This window comes from Sphaerodactylus townsendi, linkage group LG02 (genome assembly GCF_021028975.2).
Source record: "Sphaerodactylus townsendi isolate TG3544 linkage group LG02, MPM_Stown_v2.3, whole genome shotgun sequence".
Taxonomy (NCBI): Eukaryota; Metazoa; Chordata; class Lepidosauria; order Squamata; family Sphaerodactylidae; genus Sphaerodactylus; species Sphaerodactylus townsendi.
This window is the reverse complement of record NC_059426.1, coordinates 170654548-170681233: the sequence shown is the minus strand read 5'-3', so window position 1 is coordinate 170681233 and position 26686 is coordinate 170654548. Positions and strand designations below refer to the sequence as shown.

General features: G+C 48.1%; 1 protein-coding gene across 1 annotated transcript in view; it reads left to right on the top strand.

Moving 5' to 3' along the window:
- The window catches only part of SYT16 (synaptotagmin 16), a 125549-nt gene that overhangs the window by 28134 nt on the left and 70729 nt on the right, over nucleotides 1-26686 (top strand). Inside the window, exon 2 of the mRNA XM_048485872.1 lies at nucleotides 21350-21529. Coding sequence (XP_048341829.1) covers nucleotides 21350-21529 — 180 coding nt within the window. The remainder of the gene's footprint in view (nucleotides 1-21349; nucleotides 21530-26686) is intronic.

The window sequence follows — 26686 nt, the reverse complement described above, 5'->3', positions numbered from 1 at the left end:
CTTGGCCTTGTGAACGCAGACCAGGGCAGAGGGAATCCGTCTTAGGGAAGTCGAATCTTTAAGCTATTTCTAGAGAAGAACAGCATTTGGAACTTGGAAAAGGTCCAGACCTGAGAAAATACGAGCGGGTGATATTTTAGAAAGGAGGGTGAGAAAAGCAGTACTTTTGATAGACTTCCCACCTCCCCTGGTTAGTTCCCTTGGGGTTAGGACACTGGACAGCCAAAAAGCAGTTGTAGTTCTTAGTATTGGTGGAGAAAGGAACTGCTGTTTGTTGCTTGCTTTGATTTGATATGAGAGCGAGGTTTATCCTAGTAGATGTAAAAGGCATCTGAGAGATTACTCCCACTTGACCAAAATTGACCTCTAGAGGGCAGCAGAACACTCTCCTTGAATAATTGTGTATGACTTTGTGACAGTTTCCCTGTCTGCAAAGCATTAAACATAATGCACGACGAATGCAAAGAAGTTGGATGCCCCTGTTTTTGAGTTTGCAAATTCCTGCATGTTCAAGAACCAATTGGCCATGGTGGCAGAGGCTGATGGAATTGTAGTCCATGAACATTTGGAGAGCCGCAGGTTGCAGACCCCTGGTCTGGAGTACAGCTTCTTATACTCAGCTTTAATTTTTTTTTAAATTGCAAAACTCTGCTCCATGAATACTCTGTGACCTTTTAATGTTGTACGCACGAGAGTCCCCGACGTGTGCCTGACAGGAGGGCAGGAGTCCCCGACATGTGCCCGCTGAAACCTTAGGGAGCCAGCGTGGTGTAGCGGTTAAGAGCAGGTGGATTTTAATCAGGTTTGATTCCCCACTCCTCCACCTGAGTGGCAGAGGCTTATCTGGTGAACCAGGTGTGTTTCTGCACTCCTACATTCCTGCTGGGTGACCTTATAAGAATATAAGAACTAGCCTGCTGGATCAGACCAGAGTCCATCTAGTCCAGCACTCTGCTACTCACAGTGGCCCACCAGGTGCCTTTGGGAGCTCACGTGCAGGATGTGAAAGCAATGGCCTTCTGCTGCTGCTGCTCCTGAGCACCTGATTTGCTAAGGCATTTGCAACCTCAGATCAAGGAGGATCAAGATTGGTAGCCATAGACCTTGGGCTAGTCCCAGTTCTCTCAGAACTCTCTCAGCCCCACCTGCCTCACCAGGTATTTGTTGTGGGGAGAGGAAGGGAAAGGAGTCTTGTGTTACCTGAGTCTCCTTACAGGAGAGAAAGGTGGGGTATAAATCCAAACTCCTCCTCTTCTTCTTTTCTGATGCCCGTCAGATGTTTTTAGGAAGTAGGTGGAGTCACATTGGGCTTTCCTCCAGCAAGGATCCTGAATGAATGCTGGAAATTTGTTTGGCTGTTTAGATTTTCCCCAAAAAATGTTGCTTTGGCAGCAGCTGCCCCTAAAGCAGAAGGCTCTACACCAGTGGTTATCAACCTGGGGGTCGGGACCCCTTTTGGGGGTCGAACAACCCTTTCACGGGGGTCGCCTAAGACTCTCTGCATCAGTGTTCTCTATCTGTAAAATGGATAAATGTTGGGGTTGGGGGTCACCACAACATGAGGAACTGTATTAAAGGGTCGCAGCATTAGGAAGGTTGAGAACCACTGCTCTACACTGTGTAACTGAAGTGAAACCGAGGCAATGACTTTGTGGCTGGCTCCACCCCTTGCTGGGGTATTCTCAACATGCCCACTGGCTCAAAAAGTTTGGGGACTCCCGGTGCAAGGTCTTTTATTCTGCGGGATTTGCAAGCTGTAAGGAGGGCGAAGGAGCTATCCAGGGTCCTGAATTCCCACCCCTCTGACTGTTGTGTACATCAGTATGGATATAAACATATCTTTCAATCAGGACCAGGGAGGGAAGGCAGCATGAAATAACCCAGTGATGGCGAACCTATGGCACGGGTGCTAGAGGTGGCAATCGGAGCCCTCTCTGAGGGCACGCGCACACAGAGTTCATCATGTGGGGGGTGGAAAATCATCCCCCCCCCACATCTAGGCTGGCCTGGGCCACTGAGCACGGGCGTGCGCAAGGGCCATGGGTGGCAGGGAGGTCTTGGCTGGCTGGCCTGGAGCATGTGTTCTGGGTGGCTGCTGCCCTGCGGGGAGCAGAGGAGGCAGAAATGCTAGAGAAGCGGTGTCCGTGGGACTTGCTGGAGGCTAGAGCAGGCTGGCCCCTGCTCGAGCAGGTGGGGCGGAGGAAGAAGGAACCAATAGTTTTTTTCTAAACTAAAACCTCAGCATTCAGGTTAAATTGCCTTGTTGGCACATAAGTGGGGTTTGAGTTGCAATGTGGGCACTCGGTCTCGAAAAGGTTCGCCATCACTGAAATAACCCAACTGATCAGATCTGAGAAGGTACGCTTGGATTGGAGACCACTGAAGAAGACTCTGCAGCAGAAGACAATGACAGGAGGACTTCTGACTTGCCTTGAAGACCTCTTGAAAGCCAGCGTGGTGCAGTGGTTAAGAGCAGGTGGATTCTAATCTGGAGAACCCGGTTTGATCCCCCACTCCTCCGCCTGAGCGGCAGAGGCTTGTCTGGTGAACCAGAGGTGTTTCCGCACGATGGAATGCCATTGCTGCTTTAATCATAGGCCTGGTGAAACAGCTCTGTTTTGTAGGCCCTGTGGGATTGTGTTGAACCCTGCAGTGCCTGGGCCTCAACTGACAGAGCATTCTACCAAGCTGGGGCCAGGGCTGAGAAGGCCCTGCCATGGTTGAGGACAGTTGAACAACCGTAGAGTGAGGGGTCACCAGCAGCTTCTTGGAAGCTTCATGTCTGGGCAAAGCTGGAAATGTAGACTAGCTAGATCCTTGGTCGGCTCTAGCAGGATTTTTTGGTATGTCTTTGCGTCGTCCTGTGGTGAAGCAGCCACAGCTAATGCAGGTATTGCTTGTGTGCTAGTCAAACCAAGGGTCGCCCCATCTCAGAAGCTAAGCAGGGTTGGTCCTGGTTGGTACTTGGATGGGAAACCACCAAGAAAGCCCTGGGTTGCTATGCAGAGGCAGGCCATGGCAAACCACCTCTGAACATCTCTTGCACTGAAAACCCTCTGGGGTCACCAGCTACAACTTCACAGCACTTTCTACCACCAACCAAACACATGGCTGTTTCATACTCATCCCTTAACGTATTTCCTGCTCATGTCAAAAGGGCCCTGGTTAGTGCTTGGAAGAAGAAGAAGAGTAGTAGTAGTAGTAGTAGTAGTAGTAGTAGTAGTAGTAGTAGTAGTAGTAGTAGTAGTAGTAGTAGTAGTAGTAGTAGTAGTTTGGATTGATATCCCCCCTTTCTCTCCTGCAGGAGACTCAAAGGGGCTTACAATCTCCTTGCCCTTCCCCACTCACAACAAACACCCTGTGAGGTAGGTGGGGCTGAGAGAGCTCCGAAAAGCTGTGACTAGCCCAAGGTCACCCAGCTGGCGTGTGTGGGAGTGCACAGGCTATTCTGAATTCCCCAGATAAGCCTCCACAGCTCAGGCGGCAGAGCTGGGAATCAAACCCGGTTCCTCCAGATTAGATACACGAGCTCTTAACCTCCTACGCCACCAAGGAAATCCAGGGTTGCTATGCAGGGGAAGGCAATGGCAAACCACCTTCGATGTTCTCTTGCCTTCAAAACCCTAAGGAGGTCACATAAATTGGCTGCAACCTGAGAGTGTTTTCCACCACTAGCGGATTTGTGTGCCCTGACCTGGGTGACGCAGGCTAGCCTGAACTTGTCAGATCTCAGAAGCTAAGCAGGGTCGGCCCCGGTTAGTATTTGGGTGGGAGACCAGAAAGGAACGCCAGTATTGAAAGGGAGTGGCAAACCACCGTCTGAACATCTCTTCCCTTGAAAAGCCTCTGGGGTCAGCATAAACTGCCTGTGACTTAATGACGTCATTAAGTCACAACTGAGTTATGGTGACCTTAGCAAGGGGTTTACAAGGCAAGTGAGAAGCAGAGGTGGTTTGCCATTGCCTTCCTCTGCAGAGGCTTCCTTGCTGGCCCCCCATCTGGTGGCCAACCCTGCATAGCTTAGGACAGTGGTGTGGCTAACCTTTCTTTGGTGATCGAAAGTGCCCAAATTGCAAACTCCAAAATCCACTTATTATCGCAGTGCCAACACGGGCTATTTTAACCCAATACTGAGGTTTTAGTTTAGAAACGGTTGGCTCCAAGGCATGCTATCAGAGCTTGGTAGTAGTCAGTGGCTTTGCTTTGAAGCAACTGCAACTCTTCCAATGGGTGACCATGACCCTAGGAGGGTTTACTCAGAAGCAAGCCCCACGGCTGAATTAACCAAGCTACTCCCAGGTAAAGGATCACGCTTAGTTCTTCATACATGAAAATCAGTGGGTTTAACAGCCTAACAGGGTTACCTACACTGCTTCCTCAAACTAGGTCTGAGGGTTAATGCTAATAACCGAGCCCACCGCCCAGGCCAGCCTAAATGTGGGAGGGGGGGGTGACTCTATTTGTGCGCTCCACAGAGAGGGTTCGAAAGCACCCTCTGGCAATCTGGTACATAGGTTCGCCACCACTGCCCTACGAGGAAAGACTTAAGGAGCTCAATACGTTTAGTTTGGTGAAGAGAAGGTTAAGAGGTGACATGATAGCCTTGTTTAGATACTTGAAGGGATGTCATGTTGGTGACAAGCTTGTTTTCTGCCAGAGACTAGGACCAGGAGTAATGAGTTCAAGGTGAAGGAAAAGAGATTCCACCTAAACATCTAGGTCTTAGGTTTAATGCTAATAATCGAGCCCAGCGGCCCAGGTCAGCCTAGATGTGTGTGTGTGCGTGGTGGTGACTCTGCTGCGTCTGGCACAGAGAGAGCTCTGAGTGCCACCTCTGGCACCCGTGCCATAGGTTCGCCACCACTGGCTTAGGAGAAGCTTTCTACATTAGCAATGGCTCCATCCCACCACTAGAGGGCGATGAATCATTTGTTGGTTTTTCCCTCAAGCTGTTCTGAAGCCGGGACCAAAAACTACTGAAATAAGACCTGCTGCGCTGATTGTCTGGAAGGAAATGTGAAGCGAACGGGCAGGAAGGAGGGCACTTACTCATGCCCCCCTTGGGGCATTAGATCACTTCCCCTCCTATGTCGAAGAGGCTAAATTGGAGCTGCCTGTCTGGTCGAGGTTGTCTGGCCTTCCCCCCAGAACCGCGCAGAACATCTAATCAGGAATGGCGAAAGCCGCATCAAGGGCGAAAGATGCCAACTTGGCTGTACTGTTCTCCGCTGCAGGAGAGCTTTAATGCACCCCGGTGTAAGCATCTCTGCATTGATCGAAGCCGCCCGGCGACCTCCAGCCACTGCTTAAAATGAAAATCGATAATGAATGGCACAGGGAGTCCCTCGATACAACATTAAATTGACTTGACAGGCAAAGGGGAGGGCTGCCTGCCCGCGGTATACCAGCCGGCTGCCGTGTCTGCAAGAGCTATAAATACCCTTTATGCCTCTGAATGGCGGGAAGTCTCGAGGGCAGCTTCAGAGGGTATATTTTCCTGGGTGAGAATATAGGAGGTTTTCAGTCTTGTTTGCCTGGTGGTAAGGGTCACGAAGTGCAGGAGCAGAGGTGGGATCCAGCAGGTTCTCACCAGTTCCCGAGAGTGGGTGACTAATTATTTGTGTGTGCCGAGAGGGGGTTACTAATTGGGTCTGCTTTTCCGCTAGAAATTCCATTAGGTCCAAAAAATCATGAAGTCCCTGCTGTTTCCTATGTGGCTGGTTAGCCAAGGTAGAAAACGGGATCATTCTCCTGTTGGGCTGTTTTAAAACATGTTTTAGAAATATGGTCAAGTTCCTTTGTTGAAGGAAAAGTATCCCTTTGACTTCTAGAAACAAAAATTAAGCATTTGAAAGTATTAAGGCATTTGGACCCATTAAAATAATTAGAGGAGAAGTAGTTGTTTCTGTTGGCAGGAGACTATAGGACTTGCTAGAAATTGTTTAAATGATGGACAGAAAGATACCAGCTGGAAATTAGGAACTTTTTTTTTACAGTAAGAGTTTTACCGTAACAGAGAAATTCATTAATGCCCCCCCGGCCGGAATGTCTGCCACGCCCCCCATCGTGCCCCGGCCCAGCCCCATTGGGATGCCACGCCATCTGTTTGAATCCCACCACCATGGGAACCTGTTACTAAAATTTGGGATCCCACCACTGTGCAGAGTGGCTTATGCATGTGCTGTGCCATCAAATCCTGTCAATTCTATGGCGGCTCCCAAGTGGCTTTCTGCTAGAGGCTTTTGGAGGTGGTTTGCTGTTGTCTGCCTCCGTGTGGGCTGAGAGAGTTCTGAGAGAACCGTGACAGGCCCACGGTCACTCAGCTTGCTTCTAATCAGCATGGTGCAGTAGTTACGAGTCGCATACTCTAATCTGGAAAATGAAGTGTGCATCCTTTCTCCTCCACACAAAGCCTGCCGAATGACCTTGGGCTAGTCATAAGAACATAAGAACTAGCCTGCTGGATCAGGCCAGAGTCCATCTAGTCCAGCACTCTGCTACTCCCAGTGGCCCACCAGGTGCCTTTGGGAGCTCACCTGCAGGAGGTGAAAGCAAGGGCCTTCTGCTGCTGCTGCTGCTCCTGAGCACCTGGTCTGCTAAGGCATTTGCAATCTGAGATCAAGGAGGATCAAGATTGGTAGTCACTGTTCTCTGGGAACTCTCCCACCTACCTCTTTTCTGGGGAGAGGATGGGAAGAGAGTTTGTGAACCTTTTTGAGACCTTTTATGGTTGAGAACAGTAGGGTATTAATCCAAACTCTTCTTCTAAACTATTCTTCTTCATATAGAGGAGTGGGGAATCGAATGGGGTTCTCCAGATTAGAGCATGCTCCTCTTAATCACTTCACCCCGCTGGTTCACGCAGGAGGGCTTACTTCCCTACTCTAAAGCAATCACCCAGAATTGCAGGCTTGAGGTGTTTTGAATACAACCAGGTTTCACACAATATGCATGCTGGGTAGGTAACAAAGCAAGCCGGGTCCTGTAACTCCTCTGATTTATGAGTCTGAAAACATAGAATCGCTTTCTAATTCAGGCTGAAAACTCTTCCGGCAAGTATCGTTCTAGGCTGATGACAACACTGGTCTTTACCTAGCGTTTAGAACCTAGAAGAAGAAGAGTTTGAATTTATACGCCACCTTTCTCTCCTGTAAGGAGACTCAAGGTGGCTTACAAGCTCCTATCCCTTCCTGTCCCCACAACAGACACCCTGTGAGGTGGGTGGGACTGAGAGTTCTGAGAGAACTGTGACTAGTCAACCACTAAGCAAAAACGCGTTGCATCAACCGCTTTCATACATTGTGCGTAACGAACAACAATAAAGTGCATAAACAGTGAAATTCAGTGCAAAACAAATTGTGAAAAACACTCATTAACAATTTGACAATACAGCTTACAATAACTAAGATCGCATCATTCACTAGTCCTAGAAGCAAGCCTTTATTGGCATAGACAGCAGTACAACAATAATAAAAACAGATTAAAAAGGATATACAATACAGGATATACATGTTGGGACGAAGGAAATCTACTGGCATGTAGTAATTTCCAGGAGAAAGTCTGCCACTATCATACAGAGAGAAGGATCAGGGTTGTCCAACAAGTAGTGTAATCTAAATAAATTGGGGAGATCGGGTAAATGTAAAGGAGTGAGATTCACATACTTGGATCTGATTTCCTTGAATCTGAGACAGTGAAGTAATTGGTGGGCCAGAGATTCAACTGAGCCATCATTACATGGGTACAATCTTTTAGCCTTTTCTTGTTATTAAATCTGCCATGTAACAAGGCAGAAGGCATAACATTAAACCTGGCAAGCATTATGGCTCTCCTTTGAACAGGGTTTATTGCTATCACAGGTGCCAAGTGGCCCCGTTCAAATGGGAGAGAAAAATACATGGGGGAGCATGTTTTCTTGGCTGCGGTGATTAGGGTAGAGAACTCTCTTTCCAATAGTTGACCTTTTAATTTCCTATAAGCTTCTGAATAGGACAAAGGGCAAAGTGTCATTCACTAGTCGTGCCTCCGATATGTCTCAATGAAGTCCTCTTATGTTAATTACAACGAACCTCTGTGATTGCAAGCTGTACCGTCAAATTGTTAATGAGTGTTTTTCACAATTTGTTTTGCACTGAATTTCACTGTTTATGCGCTTTATTGTTGTTACGCGCAATGTATAAAAGTGGTTGATGCAACGCGTTGCTGCTTAGTGATTGATATTAACGTTGCATTGGGCGAGTGATTGAGAACTGTGACTAGCCCAAGGCGATCTCTCTTCCAAGTACTGACCCCAACCAACCCTCCTTACTTTCCAAACTCTGGCATTCAGGTTAGTTGGGGCTACTCAGTGGCAAACTCCTATTCCAATGGTAGAGCAGTCGCCACCCAAAGCGTGCTCCAGAGTCGGGTTCAAGTCACATGCTGCTTTGCAGAGAGTGATAAGGTCGGGCACAACAAATCACCCGGATGAAACGAAACGCCTGTGAACTAGACACAAGTGGCTCTCAAAACGCAGGTGGGTGAAATCAGACAGCGTTGGAAAGAAAGGCCGCGGGCCACGGAAGACAAGCTCACTTAGCATTTGGAGATTTATAGGCCTGCTTTTTAAATGCCCGTGCCCACTGAGAGGCCTGGCTCCCTTTCAAACCGAACGAAAGTGAGGAAAGATAGATTCAGCAGTTTAACGTCGGATACATCTGCCTCTCTTGGAGGGCAGCCAGAGCCTTCCCTTACCGTCCCCCAAGAACGTATCGGAAATCAATCCCCGAGATGTTCATTTAATCTCCCAGAGATACCGTGGCAACAGATTTTTTACAGGTCTCCGAAGGAAAACTGGCAACTCCTCCGAAACCGTGCCTTAGCCCCTGTGTTCGTGGAACCCGCGAAATGCTTAATGGTCCATCGAACTGGAAGCACGAAAAAATACGTTGCTGGGGCAATAGTTTCCTCTGCCGTTCTCTAGCAAAAGGATCTCTGTACAGGTGTTTAAAAATAGACGCTTGACATTTAACAGGACAGAGAAACAAGAATGCTTTTTGCAATCTGGTTAATGGATGACAAGCAGGGTAGTTTGACCGGGAAAAAAAAGTATTGCTTCGATAGATTTGTCTCGCTCTTCGCTTCAATAATCTTCTGAAGTTTTAAGGACTTTCCTTTCATTTGAGGGACCGGTGCACACCCTCATTGGAAAAAACACAGCAATGGTTATAGCTTCTCTTCCCTGGGATGTGGAAGGGTCTCTGTAGCCTGATCTTGTAATATCTCAGAAGCTAGACAGGGTTGGTCACCGGATGGGGGGCACCCAGGAAGGCTCTGCAGAGGAAGGCAATGGCAAACCACCTCTGCTTCTCACTTGCCTTGTAAACCCCTTGCTAAGGTCACCATAACTCAGTTGTGACTTGATAGAGGTAGAGGAGGCTGAGAGCACGGGGAGTGCCCATGGTTATGCAGCAGGCTTTCAAGGCAGAGTGGGGATTCGAATCTTGTTCTCCCCAAACTTCATGTGACCTGCTAACTGTGGCACCACAGTGGCTTAGGGCTGGGATGGTGAGAAGCCAGAGGACAGCAAGGACACTTCTGTTGTTTTGTTAACAATAACAGCTATTGCTATTGCTTGTACAGTTGTGATCCATTTTGTTCTTAGGATGATTTGCCCTGAACCCACTTAGCCAGAGTTATCTCCTTCTAAAATCAGTGGGCTGCAAAAGGGGTTGGTCTTCTTAGGACTGCAGTGTAAACTCCACTGATTCTAAAAGGCTGTGCCCTTAAACTGAATGCTTGGAATTAGTGTTGCTGGCACCTGGCAGGAGTTTACGGGGCAAGGACATTGAAATTATCAAAGTGGCACTGCCAAGACACCCATTCTGGCATGAACCTGAATGTGACGTCAACAAGACACTCTAGCATTCCCACAGCAACTCTGTGGTGAAACCATCGAGTGACAAGGTGGAAGTGATGTCAGGAAGACTCTCTAGCATTCCGCCACAACTCTGTGGTGAAACCATAGAGTGACAGTGCTAGGAACTGGCAGGAGTTTACGGGGCAGGGACATTGAAATGATCAAAAGACACCCATTCTGGCAGAAACCTGGATGTGACATCAGCAAGACACTCCACCATTCCACTTCAACTCTGTGGTGAAACCATCAAGCGACATGGTGGAAGTGACGTTTGCAAGACCCTCTAGCATTCCGCTTCAACTCTGTGGTGAAACCATCAAGCGACATGGTGGAAGTGACGTTTGCAAGACCCTCTAGCATTCCACTTCAACTCTGTGGTGAAACCATCAAGCGACATGGTGGAAGTGACGTTTGCAAGACCCTCTAGCATTACGCTGCAACTCTGTGGTGAAACCATCAAGCGACATGGTGGAAGTGACGTTTGCAAGACCCTCTAGCATTCCGCTTCAACTCTGTGGTGAAACTATCAAGCGACATGGTGGAAGTGACGTTTGCAAGACCCTCTAGCATTCCGCTTCAACTCTGTGGTGAAACTATCAAGCTTGCCATGGTGAAGTGACGTTGTAAGATTCCTAGCATTCACTAACTCTACAGTGTTCACTGGTGAGCCTCGAATATAAGACAGTGTCTTATATTAATTTTTGCTCCCAAAGATGCGCTATGTCTTATTTTCAGGGGATGTCTTATTGTGTTCTGTTCGTCGGGCATGCTTCCAAAAAAAAAACCTTTGCTATGTCTTACTTTCGGGGGATGCCTTATATTTCACACTTCAGCAAAACCTCTACTATGTCTTATTTTTAGGGGATGTCTTATATTTGGGGAAACAGGATATCAAGCAACATGGTGAAAGTGACGTTTACACTCTGCAAGACCCTCGAGCATTCCACCACAACTCTGTGGTAAACCATAGAGTGACATGCTAGCATCACCATGACAACCGCCTCTCCACTGTTGTTGATTTTTTGCTGCTGCTGCTGCTGCTGCTGCTGCTGCTGCACTGTTCTGCACTGTGGTGGGAGATCTGGCTTCTGTCCTTGGAGTGCGTTTGTGTCTGAGCAAGATGGAGGACAGTAATAAGATGCCAAACTTCCATCAAAATGTGTGTGCCAACTACCTCTGCTGCGTGCTTTGTGAAGAGGGGAAGAAACCAGGGGCCATTAAAAAACTCAACTACCCGTTTCTCTGTTTCTGTCCCCTTTGGATTTTTTGCTCAGCAAGGGGGTAATCATTTAATGAGTCACGTCAAGAGCTTGAGAACTGGAGGATTACCTCTTCTCACCAAGAGCAAGGCAGAGTAGCCGTGGCCCAGAAAACCCGAGGTCTCTCTGTCCCGAAACGGCAGGAACGCCACTCCAACAGTTTCTTCTTAGGCACAACAAGCTCAAAGCTAGAGGATTTGGATGCGTTTAAGAGTCCACGAGGAATGGCGAATTGTGCATTTACAACCCACTCGAGGTTCTCGAGAGCCTCTCGCGTTGGAGGAAGACTCCTTGAGTCGGAGAGGGAGGCTCCGCCCATTAGCCGATCCGAGAGGCTGGACATGCAACCTTTTGTCTTCTTCTGTTGAGTGCCTTGACCCAGCTCCTTCTCAATGTAACCCCGCAGAGCTCTGGGCCGTTGGAGAGATGCGTCACTGTAGCGCGGAGGCGTGGAATTGTGTCGAGTCTGTCGGCGCTGTTGGGATTTTGAGAAAGGGCGGTGGGTTTTTGGAATGGCCTTGGGATCTTGAGGAAAGGGGCCACCACAAAAGGCTACTTCAATGGGGATGAGGGGCCAATCCCTAAGTGGCTTACTTTCCACGAGCAAAATTAACTCCTTTGCTGTAGAGGGAAAAAAAGCCGCTCGGGTTCCAGCATGGGAGCTGGGGCATGGTGTAGTGGTTAAGAGCAGGTGGATTCTAATCGGGTTTGATTCCCCTCTCCTCCACCTGAGTGGCAGAGTCTTATCTTGAGTTGTGGAGGCTTATCTGGGGAATTGGGATTAGCCTGTACACTCCCACACACGTCAGCTGGGTGACCTTTGAGCTAGTCACAGTTCTTGAGCCCCTCTCTGCTAGCCCCACCCACTTCACAGGGTGTTTGTTGTAGAGAGGGAAGAGCAAGGAGATTGTGAGCCCCTTGAGTCCTCCCAGGTGGAGAGAGAAAGGGGGGATATAAATCCAAACTCTTCTTCTCTTCTCATCTATTAATGTGTTGCCAGATGGGTTTCCGCACTCCTATGTTACTGCTGGGTGACCTTGGGCCAGTCACAGTTCTCTCAGAACTCTCTCAGCCCCAGGTGTCTGTTGTGGGGAGAAGAAGGGAAAGGAACTTGTAAGCCTCCTTGATGTCTCCTTACAGGAGAGAAAGGTGGGGTATAAATCCAAACTCCTCCTCCTCCTCCTCCTCCAAAGAATGAGGGGGATTTGCTGCCTTGGTGTCCACAAGGAGAGATTTCCCAGGCCAGAACATAAGAACATCTGTATCTATGGCTCTGGTGAATGCTCTGTCTGATGAGACCAGACCCTGCGGGACTTGATGCAATTCCACAGACCCCGTAAGACAAAGTTATCCGGCCAAGATTATGAAGAGGAATTTGGATTTATACCCCCACTTTTCTCAAGTCACAAAGCAGCTTACAAACTCCTTCCCTTCCTCTCCCCACACCTTGTGAGGTAGGTGAGGCCGAGGGAGAGCTGCGGCTGGTCCAGCAGGCTTCATGTTTAGGAGCGGGGAAACAAATCCAGTTCACCATTCTTCTGGAATGGGTTCAATGCAGGTTGACCAGCATGTCAAAAGGTCTGGATTCCATGCCCTATGATCGGAGAAAGTCCTTTCGGTAATTAGATGTTAGTGGGATTATTGGCTCTCCACTTGCCCCCAAGCAGCATGGCCAATTGGCAGGGGCTGATGGGAATTGTAGTCCATAACATCTGGAGTACCGAAGGTTCGCCACCACTGCCCTATGCGGAATGGCTTAGGGAGCTGTGTAAGTTCATGAGAAGGGAGATCCAGATATCCTTTTAAAACACCTCGGCAGGGAGGTGAGAGGTGATTATCAACATCTGATGGGGAAACAGGTCGGGCCAGTTCTGCTAACATTCCTTCGGTGTCCGTCACATATTTACTGACTCAAAGTTTCCTCCTTTTGTTGGGATAATACCGGGGCAAGTGAAGTCAGCGCTCCCAATTCTAAACCCTGGGGCTACAGAAGTCGTCCCTCACTTTGGTCCTGAAACATCACAATTCCAAAGAGAGAGTGCGGGTTTTTTTCGTGGGAGCTGGGAAATGGGGACCCCCTGAGAGTTGCAGGATTCACAAAACCCGCCGCCTGCAAGTGATAAAGTCTCTCTGGATTCTTTTCTTTCGGCGGGGCGTGTGAAGTTTCGTTACTTGTTTCTGTGTATTTTAACTCCTCGGAACGAAAGAACCCGGGTAAGATCCTTTCCTTCACATGTACATTCTGTAAATGATAAACTAAGCTCTGGAGGTGAGTTTCCTATGATGTGCCTCCTCTTTTATGATTTTGGTTGATTTTGGTGTCTTAAAGTCTTTTTTGACATGTTAGAGCCGAGTAGGGGAGGGAATTTTATATCTAGGATAGTGGACTATACTCCCATCAGCCACCGCCAGGATGTATCAATTGGCCATGCTGGCAGGGGCCGATGGGAATCTGGTAGTCCATAAACATACTGGAGTGCCAAAAGGTCTCGCCACCACTTGTGTTAGAGATAGGTGTCATAATGTTCTCTTCAGATGTTAGGGATTGAGCAGGTTCTCCATCATCCCCTGCCAGCATGATGCTGGCAGGGGATGATGGGAACTGTAATCCACAACATCTGGAGGGCCGCGAGTTTGACACCTGTGTGTTAGAGGTTTGTGAAGGATGTCACCTGGCTATGTGCTGCAGGTGTGCACCGAGGAATGCACTGCTTCCTCACTGCCCCGATCTTTCTCAATTGCAGTCTTCTCCTGAGGGTTTCTCGTCCAAAATCTTGTTAAAGGGGTACACTTTCTCTGCACCAAACTAAACATAGGGAGCTGGGGATGTTTAGTTTGGTTGAAGAGAATGTTAAGAGGTGACGTGATATCCATGTTTAGATATTGGAAGGGATGTCGTATTGAAGAGGGAGCAAGCTTGTTTTCTGCTGCTCCAGAGGCTAGGACTTACCTAGGAGTAATAGGTTCAAGGTGAAGGAAAAGAGATTCCACTTAAATATCAGGAAAACTTCCTGAAAGTCAGGGCTGTTCGACAGTGGAATGTACTATCTCGGAGTGTGGTGGAGTTTTCCAGACAGAGCATACCTTTAACCAGCATAGTCACTCCTTTAGCACCTCTTAGCTCCTTGGCAGGCTTCTCGCAGCTCATGGCCCGACTTCCAAATCAAGACGGCCCCTGATAACTCCAGATCTTTGTGGTAAGGCCTCACAGAGTGTGCCATTGATAGGTAGAACCCCTACTTTTATCAAGAAATCCCACCTGGAACGGGTCCAGAGGAGGGCAACCAAAATGGTGAAAGGTCTGGAATCCATGCACTACGAAGAGAGACTTAGGGAGCTGGGGACGTTGAGTTTCGTAAAGAGAAGGTTAAGAGGTGACACGATAGCCGTGTTTAGATATTTGAGGGGATGTCATGTTGGTGAAGGAGCACGCTTGCTTTCTGCTGCTCCAGAGACTCGTAATGGATTCAAGGTGTAAAGAAAAGAGATTCCACCTAAACGTCAGGAAAAACTTTCTGACAGTAAGAGCTGTTCGACAGTAGAATTCACTACCTGGGAGTGTGGTGGAGTCTCCTTCTTTGGAGGTTTTTCAAGAGAGGCTGGATGGCCATCTGTTGGGAGTGCTTTGATTGTGTGTTCCTGCATTGCAGGGGGTTGGACTCGATGGCGCTGGGGAGTCACTTCCAACTCTATGATTCTATAAGAACATAAGAACAAGCCAGCTGGATCAGACCAAAGTCCATCTAGTCCAGCTCTCTGCTACTCGCAGTGGCCCACCAGGTGCCTTTGGGAGCTCTTCTATGATACACTAGCTCTCTGTTATATACATGCATACATGCAATATATGAACTGTATCTCTGACAGAGATCTTAAAGTGTAGAATCTTAGTATTTCCTTACGGGAAGAAATACTCACAAAGAACAAGATGGAACAAGATGGTGGAACAAGATGGTAGACCGCTCCGTTGGTGAGGAAAAACCCACGGGCAGGGGCAGAGACTGCTTAGAACAGTGATGGCGAACCTATGGCACGGGTGCCAGAGGTGGCACTCAGAGCCCTCTTGGTGGGCACGCGCAAACTGAATTGCCCCCTCCCCCCCACATCTAGGCTGGCCTGGGCCACTGGGCTTGATTATTAGCGTTAAACCTAAGACCTAGTTTTGGGGAGGCTGTGTAGTGCTGTTATACCTCACTGATTTTCATGTGAAGAGCAAAAGCACGATCCTTTACCTGGGAGTAAGCTCGATTGCTGGCAATGGGGCTTGCTTCTGAGTTGCACAGGGGCTTCAAAGCAAAGCCACCGACTACCACCAAGCTTACTCCTGAGTCATGCACGCCTCGGAGCCAACCGTTTTTCCTAAACTAAAACCTCAGTATTTAGGTTAAATTGCCGTGTTGGCACTTTGCGATAAATAAGTGGGTTTTGGGTTGCAATTTGGGCACTCGGTCTCAAAAAGGTTCACCATCACTGGCTTAGACACTCTCACCTTTTTCTCCACCTGCCCCTCCTGAAATAGCTGTCATTGCAACCATTTAGCAACCCCTGACAGGAAAAAGGCGTACTAGGAAGAGAGCCGGTAGTGGAAATGTGAAGTACACCTTGGCCTACTTCTTCTGTTGACCTGCTGGCCAAAGAGTCGGCCTTCAGGAGAGACAGGTAGATAATTGTAGGTCAGGGAGAAGCCAGGTCTGCAGAACAGCTATGGGGTCCCCCCCCCTGGCCTGTTTGCGTGCCTCCTCAGGGCACATTCTCTACAGAGGGGAAAGCCCCTGGCTATTAAAAGGGCAAGGTTTGATTAAGCTGAAAATGCTCTGTTTGGCATCTTGTTGTCGCTTCCTGGAGTAATGGAGGTCAGGCCGGTTGCCAAAGAAACGCGCTTGACCTTGAGAGGAAGGGTTTAGCGCTCCCTCATCCACAGTCATTTTGACAGAAGAGCTCTTGGATTAGGTCTTGGAAAGGTGGCTGCCAGCCAACGTTTGAAGGGAGTGAGTCACCCTGGCTGAGGATTAGGCTTGCCATCCTCCAGGTGAGGCCTGGAGAGCCCCCCTAGAATTGCAACTCATCTCCAGACATGCGTGTTTTTGCGCCATGTGCAAAGATTGCTGGTTAGATGTCCACAGCCCCTAATGAATATAGTGCTCACTCTGCTTCCGACAGCTTTTTAGAGGTGTTTTTCCTCACTTTTTTTGTTTTAGCAGAGAGAATAAAACTTCTCTGTCTTCTGCTTCCAATCATGTAATCTATTTTGATTTCTGTACTGGCCATCTGATGAAGAAGAGTTGGATTTACCGTATTTCCCCCAAAATAAGACAGTGTCTTATATTCATTTTTGCTCCCAAAGATGTGCTATGTCTTATTTTCAGGGGATGTCTTATTTTTCTGTGTTCTGTTCATCGGGCATGCTTCCAAACAAAAACTTTGCTATCGCCTTTGGTACCTCTTCGGGATGCCTTATTATATTTCCTCGCGACTTCAGCAAAACCTCTCTACTACCGCCTTATTTTTTCTTTAGAGGTGATAAGTCTTATATTCGGGGAAACGGGATATCTCCCCTTTCCCTAGATCAGTGATGGCGAACCTTTTCAAGACCAAGTGCCCAAATTGCAACCCAAAACCCACTTATTTATCACGAAGTGCTAGCATGGCAGTTTAACCTGAATACTGAGGTTTTAGTTAAGAAAAAATGGTTGGCTCCGAGGTGTGTGTTACTCAGGAGTAAGCTTGGTGATAGTTGGTGGCTTTGCTTTGAAGCAACCGAGCAACTCTTCCAATGGGTGAATCACAACCCTAGAAGCGTTTACTCAGAACAAGCCCCATTGCCAGCAACCAAGCTTACTCCCAGGTAAAGGATCACGCTTTAGTTCTTTGCATGCAAATCAGTGGGGTTTAACAGCACTTAACAGGGTTACCTACACTGCTTCCCCAAAACTAGGTCTTAGGTTTAATGCTAATAATTGAGCCCAGCGGCCCAGGCCAGCCTAGATGTGTGTGTGTGTGTGGGGGCGATTTCAATCCACCAATTCACCAATGGCTACATGATGCAGAACTTCCTGTTTGTGCGTGCGCTCCACAGAGAGGGGCTCTGAGTGCCACCCTTCATGGCACTCCGGGTGTCGCCATAGGTCTTTCACTCGCTTCTACCACTGCCCTAGGATGCATCCTCCTTCGATAGGTGTTCAGACTGTGTTACCTTTGTGTGGTACTTTTGGCTCCCCTCTAGGGCCGAACCCTTGTTGTTTCCCATTCGGTGCCTAGTGATTGATTAGAAAGGTCACCTTTCGGACGCCGGGGAGATTGGCGCAACCATTCTGGCAGCACGCAACGCGTGGCAATAATTCAGCCTCCGGCTTTGTTGAAATAGATAATCAGCAGAGAGCCCTGCCGGCCTGCAAAAACGCACATATATTTATTTCTGGAGTGTTTGCACATTGCGCACGCCTCGCACATGAATAAAAGTGCCACCTGTTTGCCGCTGATAACTGCGCGTATCGGCCCCCTTCTTTCAACAGCGGGCCGCTTTTTGTCGAGGGGGGGGGCTCTCCGGCTGTGACGGCGTGACCCACATTTTGTGAAGACAGCTGTGTGTGCTGTTCGGTTTGCTTTAATGAGCCTCTGTCAAGCTTGCATCAGCTTCTTCCACCTCAGAAGTTGCTAGTGAGGCCTAGCAAAGTGTCGTCATTTGTGTGTGTGTGGGGGGGGAGGACCGCTGGAGGGCTGACATTTCGGCGAGCTGTGCTGTTCTCTGCGCTCGGCAGAGATGGGGTTGTGGCTGGGTAGTAGAGCATCTGTTTTGCATGTGGAAGGTCCCTGGTTCAAGCCTTGTTATCTCCGGTTAAAAGCATTAGGTAGTAGATGATGGGAAGTTCTCAAGCTGGGACCTCGGACAGCTGCTGTCATTCAGAGCTCACAGTACCTTTCTTGATTTACTAATGGTCTGATTGAGGATAAGGTAGCCGGGAGCCAGTGTGGTGTAGTGGTTAAGAGCAGGTGGATTCTAATCTGGAGAACCAGGTTTGATTCCCCACTCCGCCACCTGAGTGGCAGAGGCTTATCTGGTTCACCAGTTGTGTTTCCACATTCCTACATTCCTGCTGGGTGACCTTGGGCTAGTCACAGTTTTCTCAAGACTCTCTCAGCCCCACCGATCTCACAAGGTGTCTGTTGTGGGGAGAGGAAGTGAAATGAATTTGTAAGTCACCTTGAGAGAAAGGTGGGATAGAAATCCAAATTCTGCTCCTCCTCCTCCTCCTCTTCCTCTTCTTCTTCTTCTTCTTCTTCTTCGAAGAAGGAGAACAAGGAGAAGAAGAAGACGACGAAGAAGAAGAAGACGAAGAAGAAGAAGAGGAGGAGGAGGAGGAGGAGGAGGAGGAGGAGGAGTTTGGATTTATATCCCCCCTTTCTCTCCTGCAGGAGACTCAAAGGGGCTGACAATCTCCTTGCCCCTCCCCCCTCACAACAAACACCCTGTGAGGTGGGTGGGGCTGAGAGAGCTCAGAAGAGATGTGACTAGCCCAAGGTCACCCAGCTGGCGCGTGTGGGAGTGCACAGGCTAATCTGAATTCCCCAGATAAGCCTCCACAGCTCAGGCGATATTATCCACAATGGGAGGAGTGCAGTTTTTGTAAGGAAGGCTTTTCCGTCAAAGATCTGGCAGTCCTGAATCTAACAGATGTAGTTTTTCCCCCTCCGCAGAATGTATGCCCACACAACATCTCTTAGCACGCAGGTCTATCTCTGTGTGTTTCTGTGCATGCACAGCAGTATAATTAGCCATCGATTATGAAGGGTGCCATAGGAACAAGGCAGGCAAATAATGTGCCGTGAGAAGCAATTAGCGCAAATGGGATAAATTAGCAGGCAGTGTGTAAGGCGACTCGCAGAGCAGCGGTGGGTTTATAATTGGAAAAGTGGTGGTGATGGCTCCCTTATCGTCTCCTCCCACCTTATTCCTGAAGCCAGGAATAAATTGGGGTGGTGGGACTCGTTGCTTAGAATAAGGCTGCCTGTTGGAATTAGCTAGACGGAGCCTGTTGTTTGTGGCGAGGGAGAGAGGAGCCCTCCCTTAATTCAGCAAGTCCCTTCTAGGGCCGCCGGGAACCATCGCAGGCCCTCAGAGAGAGATTCTAACTGGGCCACCCTCACGGGACCCCGATCCAAACCAAATATCATGCCCGACAAATCACTTGGTTTGCTCTTGAATCTGTAGCAAGCAAGCCTTTATTGGCATAGACAACAGTACAACAATAATAAAAACGGATTAAAAAGCATATACAAAACAGGAAATAAATGTTAGGTCGAAGGAAATCTACTGGCGTTTGGTAATTTCCAGGAGAAAGTCTGCCACTATCATACAGAGAGAAGGATCAGGGTTGTCCAACAGGTAGTGTAATCTAATTAAATCGGGGAGATGGGGTAAATGTAAAGGAGTAAGATTCACATACTTGGATCTGATTTCCTTGAATCTGAGACAGTGTAGTAATTGGTGGGCTAGAGATTCAACTGAGCTTCAGTTGTTACATGGGCAATAATCTTTTAGCCTTTTTCTTTGCTTATTAAATCTGGGCCATGCAAACAAGGCAGAAAAGCGTGAACATTAAAACCTGGTGAGCATTATGGCTCTTCTTTGAACGGAAGGTTCTATTAAGCAATACAGGTAGTGTGCCAAGCGACCCCGCCTCAAAATGGGAGAAAAAAATACAGGGGAATCATACGTTTTCTTTGCTGCGTGTGATTAGGTAGAGAACTCTCTATCCAATAGTTGGACCTTTAATTTCCTATAAGCTTGAATAGGATATAAGGCAAGGTGCGAATCCACTGACAGTCCAATAGAGGCAATTTTTTCTTCAATTATGGAAAACCAGGGGTTGGAATGGGTGTCAGAGAGCAGACGGTGGACCAGGGAATTACAGTCTGAGAGAAAATGAATTCGCAGCCAGAATCTAAAGGTCCTCAGCCAAGCGGCTGATTCCAAGGAGTTTTGACCTAACTCCATCTTGAATCTGTAGTCGTAAAAGAATCGGGCTGTCCATCCACCTCTCCATTTATGGTCGGCATAACTCATCAGAAGATGAAAATTGGTCACCAGTTTCAGGATGATCGTGGAGGACCCAGAGCCCAAATTGGAAGGTATTAGAATATCCTGGACCGGGGAGGGGGGGGGGAACCCCCCCCCCCACACACACACTTGCTATGCTATTTGCAATGGAAAGCAAGGGTCTCTGTTTGTGGCAGGCAAATCGGGAAATAATGCCACATCTTTTCAAACTGGCCACCAAACCCAGAACAGTGATGGAAGTTGCAGTGACTGAAATGAAGGGAATCCGTTAGTTTTGTTGTAAGCTGCATTGGGGGTCTTTACAGGACAAGGCAAGGAAAAAGCCTTAAACGGCTCAAAATCAGGCTACCAGAAGGACCGTCTTCTCTCATGCACACCTACCCAGGAATTGAGATTGTGGGGAGATGTCCTCCAATAGTTGTCCTTTCCACACACATTTCCTAAAAATGTTTGTAAAACATTTATAAAACGTTTTGAATCCCACCCCCCTTTTGTTCGCATTCACCTCCTTGAAATGATTCCTGGCCACCATTTTAAGTTTTTTTCTCGGAGCAGCAGTGGCGTAGTGGTTAAGAGCAGGTGCACTCTAATCTGGAGAACCGGGTTTGATTCCCCGTTCTGTCGCCTCAGCTGTGGAGGCTTATCTGGGGAACCGGATCAGCTTGTGCACTCCAACACACGCCAGCTGGGTGACCTTGGGCTAGTCACAGTTCTTCTGAGCTCTCTCAGCCACCTTACAGGGTGTTTGTTGTGGGGGGAGGGAAGGAAGGGAGTTTGTAAGCCCCTTTGAGTCTCCTTCAGGAGAAAAAGGGGGGATATAAATCCTCCTCCTCCTCCTCCTCCTCCTCCTCCTCCTCTATTATCAGCGGTCCTAATTGGAGCTTTTAAACTGTGCCTTCTGCAATGTTGCCATTGTTGTCTTTACTGCGTTTTTATCATGTTTCCTTGGCATTGCAAGCTGCTAATTAATGTTTTAAATAAATGTTAAATAAGATAATTGAAATAAGTCCATGTGAAATGCAAGTTTGGTAACAAGCTGTTATGCAGATGGACCGTGAGCCTCCGCTATGGGTAGATTTTTTTTTCCAAACGACACCAATTTAATACGTTGCTTTCTTCTATGTGTTTTGTCGACAGTCACCCCTGAAGCAATCGGGTTCCTCTCTGCGGTCGGAGTCTTCATCCTCCTCCTCACCTTCCTCTTCCTCTTCATCAACAAGAAGCTTTGTTTTGCGCAAATAGGGGGGCTCCCTTGCTTGGAACAACAGGGGAAGCGCAAGAGCTACAGAGATCAACATGGAGTTCATGAGGGACTCGGTGAGCACTCCAGTATTCTGGCTCTTCCTTTAACTGTCGAACCTTACTTGGGCTTTGATTTAAAGTAAGGGCCCCCAACCTTCTGGAGCCTGTGGGCCCCACAGAGAGCCACCACAAAATGGCTGCTGCAGGTGGTGGAGCCACCCACAAAATGGCCGCCACCGCTTCCCTTCAGTCGCACTGTGAAGATCCTTGTGCTGTGGTGGCAGCTGCTGAGAGAGTAGCATTGTTTTTTTTTAAAAAAAAAACTGCATTGCCAATCAAATCTCCAGTGGCCAATCAGAGGTCTTGCTGGGCATAAGCTGCATCTGGCCCCACTCACTTTCGACAAACATTTGGCAGGTGCCAGGAAATGTTTTCGCAGGCACCACATTGAGTTAAAGAATAAGATTTTTTTATTTATTTGTTTGTTTGTTTGTTTGTTTATTATATTTATATACCGCCCTCCCCCAAAGGCTCAGGGCGGTGTCCATCAGTTATAAAACAATTTAAAACATATCATAATGATACATAAAATACTAAAACTTGCAGATGGCTTCAACCCCTTCCTCCCCCCTTTGTGTACCCACGGGAGGCCAGATGTTCTTATGGCAAAGTTGACATCATCCCAGCTGGCCAAACGCCTGGCAGAACAGGTCCGTTTTGCAGGCCCTGCGGAAACTTTGTAAGTCCCGCAGGGCCCTGATCTCACCTGGAAGCCTGTTCCACCAGGTAGGGGCCGGAGCCGTAAAAGCCCTGGCCCTTGTAGAGGCCAGCCGGATCGCCTTGGGGCCAGGGATCACCAGCATGTCCACCTCCGATGAGCGGAGGGGCCTAGAAGGGCGATATAGGGAGAGATATGTGTGTCTTGTTACTGTTTTGACTCATATAAAGAAATGATCTGCTGTCCTTTGATCCTGAGAATCCATCCCATTTGGCTGAGCGGTGATGACCCTTGTGTGGAATGCCGTGGAAGTAATATGGATACTGCCCCCATTCTCTGTCCTGCTGCTTTGTGGGGGCAGGGGGCTGCCTCCGGGAATCTTCTGGCTCTTCCTACTAGATATGCTCTTCTCGGTGATGGGTGCTGTCTTTCTGTCTCTCTGACTTTTGGCTTGGCTACCAATGGAGCATATGCAAAGTGCATAAAAAAAGAGGAACTCCTGAGTTCTAGAAACAGACTCATTGGATCCTTGTCCCCTGTTATGAATCCTTGCAACAGGCATACTCTGGTTACTCCAGGGATGCACCACCATTTTATAAAAGTGATTTCTGAGCCAGGAACTCCTTTAAGTTGTCCTGCAGTGGGGTGATGCTGGTTAAAACCACCACAGCACGGGAGGTGGTGAGGATCCTGTCCTCCCCCCTCCCCCCCCAAATGCTGGTTTTCTTCCTCAGAAAGGCACCTATTTCGGGGAGGATAGCTAGTTTCAACTCTGGCAGCATCTTGGAGACTGTGGCATAGCGCCAACGGGGTGGGGGCGGGGCCACGACACTCTGGGGCGGGGGCGAATGACACTGCGGCAGCGGCTCAGGGTGTGCAAGTTCCCCCTCACTCCATCCCTGCTTGGAGACCCGCAAGATCTTCAGGGTAGAAGCCTTTAAGTGTCAAAGCTCTCTTGCTTCAAGGAGGAAAAACAGAGTGGGCAGAGAGGCAGGATCCCTCTGCCCTCCACACCTTGGTGGTCCCAACCAGAATTGGACCCCCCGCAAGACAGTTTAGCTGGGAAAATAAAAGGAAACACTTCTTCACGCAACGTGTGATTGGTGTTTGGAATATGCTGCCACAGGAGGTGGTGATGGCCACTAACCTGGATAGCTTTAAAAGGGGCTTGGACAGATTTATGGAGGAGAAGTCGATTTATGGCTACCAATCTTGATCCTCCTTGATCTGAGATTGCAAATGCCTTAGCAGACCAGGTGATCGGGAGCAACAGCCGCAGAAGGCCATTGCGTTCACATCCTACATGTGAGCTCCCAAAGGCACCTGGTGGGCCACTGCGAGTAACAGAGAGCTGGACTAGATGGACTTTGGTCTGATCCAGCAGGCTAGTTCTTATGTTCTTATGTTCTTAACTCACTCTTTAAAATGGTGGCACATCCTTGGGTCGAACTGTGAGATGCGTGTCATATCCAGTTCGGGCTTTGGGCCAAGTTTGAAATAAAATAAAATCAGCTATATTCTTTCTCGGAAAAAGATGTAGCACTTTCAGTTGAAGTTACAGTGGACTGTTCAGAGCCCAAAAGGTTAATTTAGAACTCCATGGGATTGGCTATAAGAGCTGCACAGCATTATAAAATCTGAGGACAAGGAGTTCCAACCCCCCCCTTCTGTTGTGAGAGCCAGAGTGAACAGTATCTCTGAGGTAGCTCTGTTCTCTAGAAGCAGAGGGCCAGTTCAGAGTGAGCTGTGCTTCTCTGAATTAAGCTCCAGGAAGGACAGAGTTCAGTAAAGGAATCTGTACCAGAATTTGTGGAGTTAACATAACACAGTAACACTGATTAATCACACTGTTGGCTTGGTTGTTTTTTTTCTCTGAGGAGAATCCCACTCAGATATGAAGCAGTGAAGCTTCTGAGAGAAGCAGAGTTATAAAGAGAGGATTGGAGCTTCCTCAAGGAGAGCGGCCATCCTTCTATGATAAGGACTGTTTGAGAGAGACACTCTAAGGGAAAGTTTGTCTTAGTGTTGGTGCCCGAAGAACTGTGTGTGTGTAGTACTTACCTGAGGGTAAAAAGTAAGATATTTAGAAAAGGGGTTAAACAGCCAAACAGAACTCTGTAACAACTATATTGAAGTAACAGATATATTTTGTCTAGTGTCAAAGTGACAGTATCATCAGGAAGGCACAAAGATAGTGCCTATCCGTTATTTGTATCAACTGAAAAAGTTACTAAACAAAATCTTGCACGAACTAGCCCCTTTAAAACCAGCTTCCTTTGTACATATTTTTTTCCTTAATCATTTGCTAGTTTAGCTCTTTTAAACTTGTTCCTGTAAATAAAATCTTTCAATTTCTGGCTTCAACTTTACAAGCCTCTGGTGCCATTTCTTTATTTAGTTTGTGACAGAAAGACAACGGGTTATTTTAGTTTTCTTTCAGAGATACCACCCTGCCTAACAGACAAGTGCCCAGGAAGAGCAACTAATAGACAGCTTCTTAGAAAAAAATATATACGTGGGAAAACTGAAATAGAAATATGAAACATCCTCTCCACATTACTAAAATGTTTATCCTGATAATAAAAAGTAGCTCAGTCAGCTGTTTTGTCAGTTAAATTTTGTAGGGAAAAATTTCCCTCAGAGCACAGGCAGTTGGCAGACACTTGTGCATGTGAGAGGCAGATCCTCTCTCTCTCACTGAGGAAACTAGGGAAATACTTCATTATATCTGGCATGTTTAGTTGTGTGGCAGAGGAATATACTACCCCACTAACATCTTTTTCTGAGACATACTATATTTCTTAGTGGAATCTGGCTGTTCAAAACGCTGGTTGTCTGCTGCCCTGTGACATTTTGAACACCCCCCCCCCCCTCAAAAAGCACTTTGGTAATCTTTTTAAATCTGTTTCCTTTGTTGGAAAAATAAGACACAGATGAACTCTTGATTGCTTAAACATGTGAACTGTGTTTTGCCAAAGAGTTTAAAAACGGAAGACAGCCTGTCATAAGATGACACGGGGCGAGGGCAAGGCAACATGACTTGATCAGCATCCCATTTGCTGATCAACCTGTCTGTCAAAAAGACTCAGTTGGTGATGAGATCCCGAGTTTACTTGAGGGTTTCAAAAGATGCAATGAACATCCTTTTTAAGGTACCTCGGATCCTGTGGCCACTTACTCACTGCTGGCTGTTCCCTGCCCTTGGCCCATTCTGGTGCGAAAAGTCACTCCAAATGTGCTATCGCCTTCCCCGTGGGTGGGACAAGAGGAAGTGTATCTAGATGAGAAATCTTGCCCCGACTTGCCTTCTCTCTCATCACGCCACAAACAGGAAGCCCGTTAGGGCAAGATTTCTTGCCCCGATGCACTTCCAGCCCCACCTCGCACACCAGTGCTGGTGGATAATCGCCTTATTTGTTGTTGTTGTTGTTGTTGTTGTTGTTGTTGTTGTTATTTATTAAATTTATAGGCCGCCTCATCCCCGAAGGGCTCGAGGCGGCTCACAACATGGCTGTTTCCAACAGCAAATTAATACAACATAAAAGTTAACCCATTAAAACTCAGCAGCAATTCATAACAATAAATAAATTAAAACAGCAAGATTGTGTAGAACACATATACGCAGGCGCCCCATCTAAAGGCCAGAAAAGACAGAAGAAGAAGAAGGAAGGGGAGGAGTTAGGCAGGGCCCAAGGTGGAATTAGTGCCCAACCAAGGTGGTCCAGGCAGGCAGCTTTGATTTCAGTTTCAATTTCAATGGGGGGCGGTGGAACCGCGGCCGGCCCCTCCAAAAGCCCGGTGGGATAGCTCTGTCTTACAGGCCCTGCGGAACTCGCCGAGGTCCCGCAGGGCCCGGACAGCTGGAGGTAGAGCATTCCACCAGGCAGGGGCCAGAGCCGTAAAGGCCCTGGCCCGGGTCGAGGCCAGCCGCATCATCGCAGGGCCTGGGATCACCAGCAGTTCTGCCGCCACCAGCAGAACCTTGTTCACACCAAGGTTCAGATGAAATGAAGGGATCGGGTTGTGCTGCCAGTAAAAGAAAGTCAGTAATTTGGGTCAAAACCCGAGAAATGTCTGGAAATACCTCCTTACTTTTACAGATCCTTTTTCATGAATCTTTAACAGCAACAGCAATAAAGAAGGGGAGGTGTGATTTTTTCCAGGCATTGCGGGAAAAGCGTTACTTCTTTTTTTGTTTGCAAATCAGGCACCAAGAGCAGAGCTATTTGAAACGCTGGCGACTCTTTCACCTAGTGGCGCAGCGTGAGGACTTGAGTCGGGTCGAGTGGCCAGATGGTTAATGGGTTCGGTTGGGATTGAGTTTCCCGTTCTTATCTCTCCAGGTATCCGCTTTCGAGGGCTCGCTCTTGCGGCTCCAGGTATCAGAGCCGCTTGGGGACACAAACGGCAGCAACCGGAGATACCGATCGCCCTGATTGTGGGCTGTCGGAGGTTTGCGTGGGTGGCTGCTGTTGGAAACCAAAGAGAGGACTCTGTGTATCTTGGCCAGATCT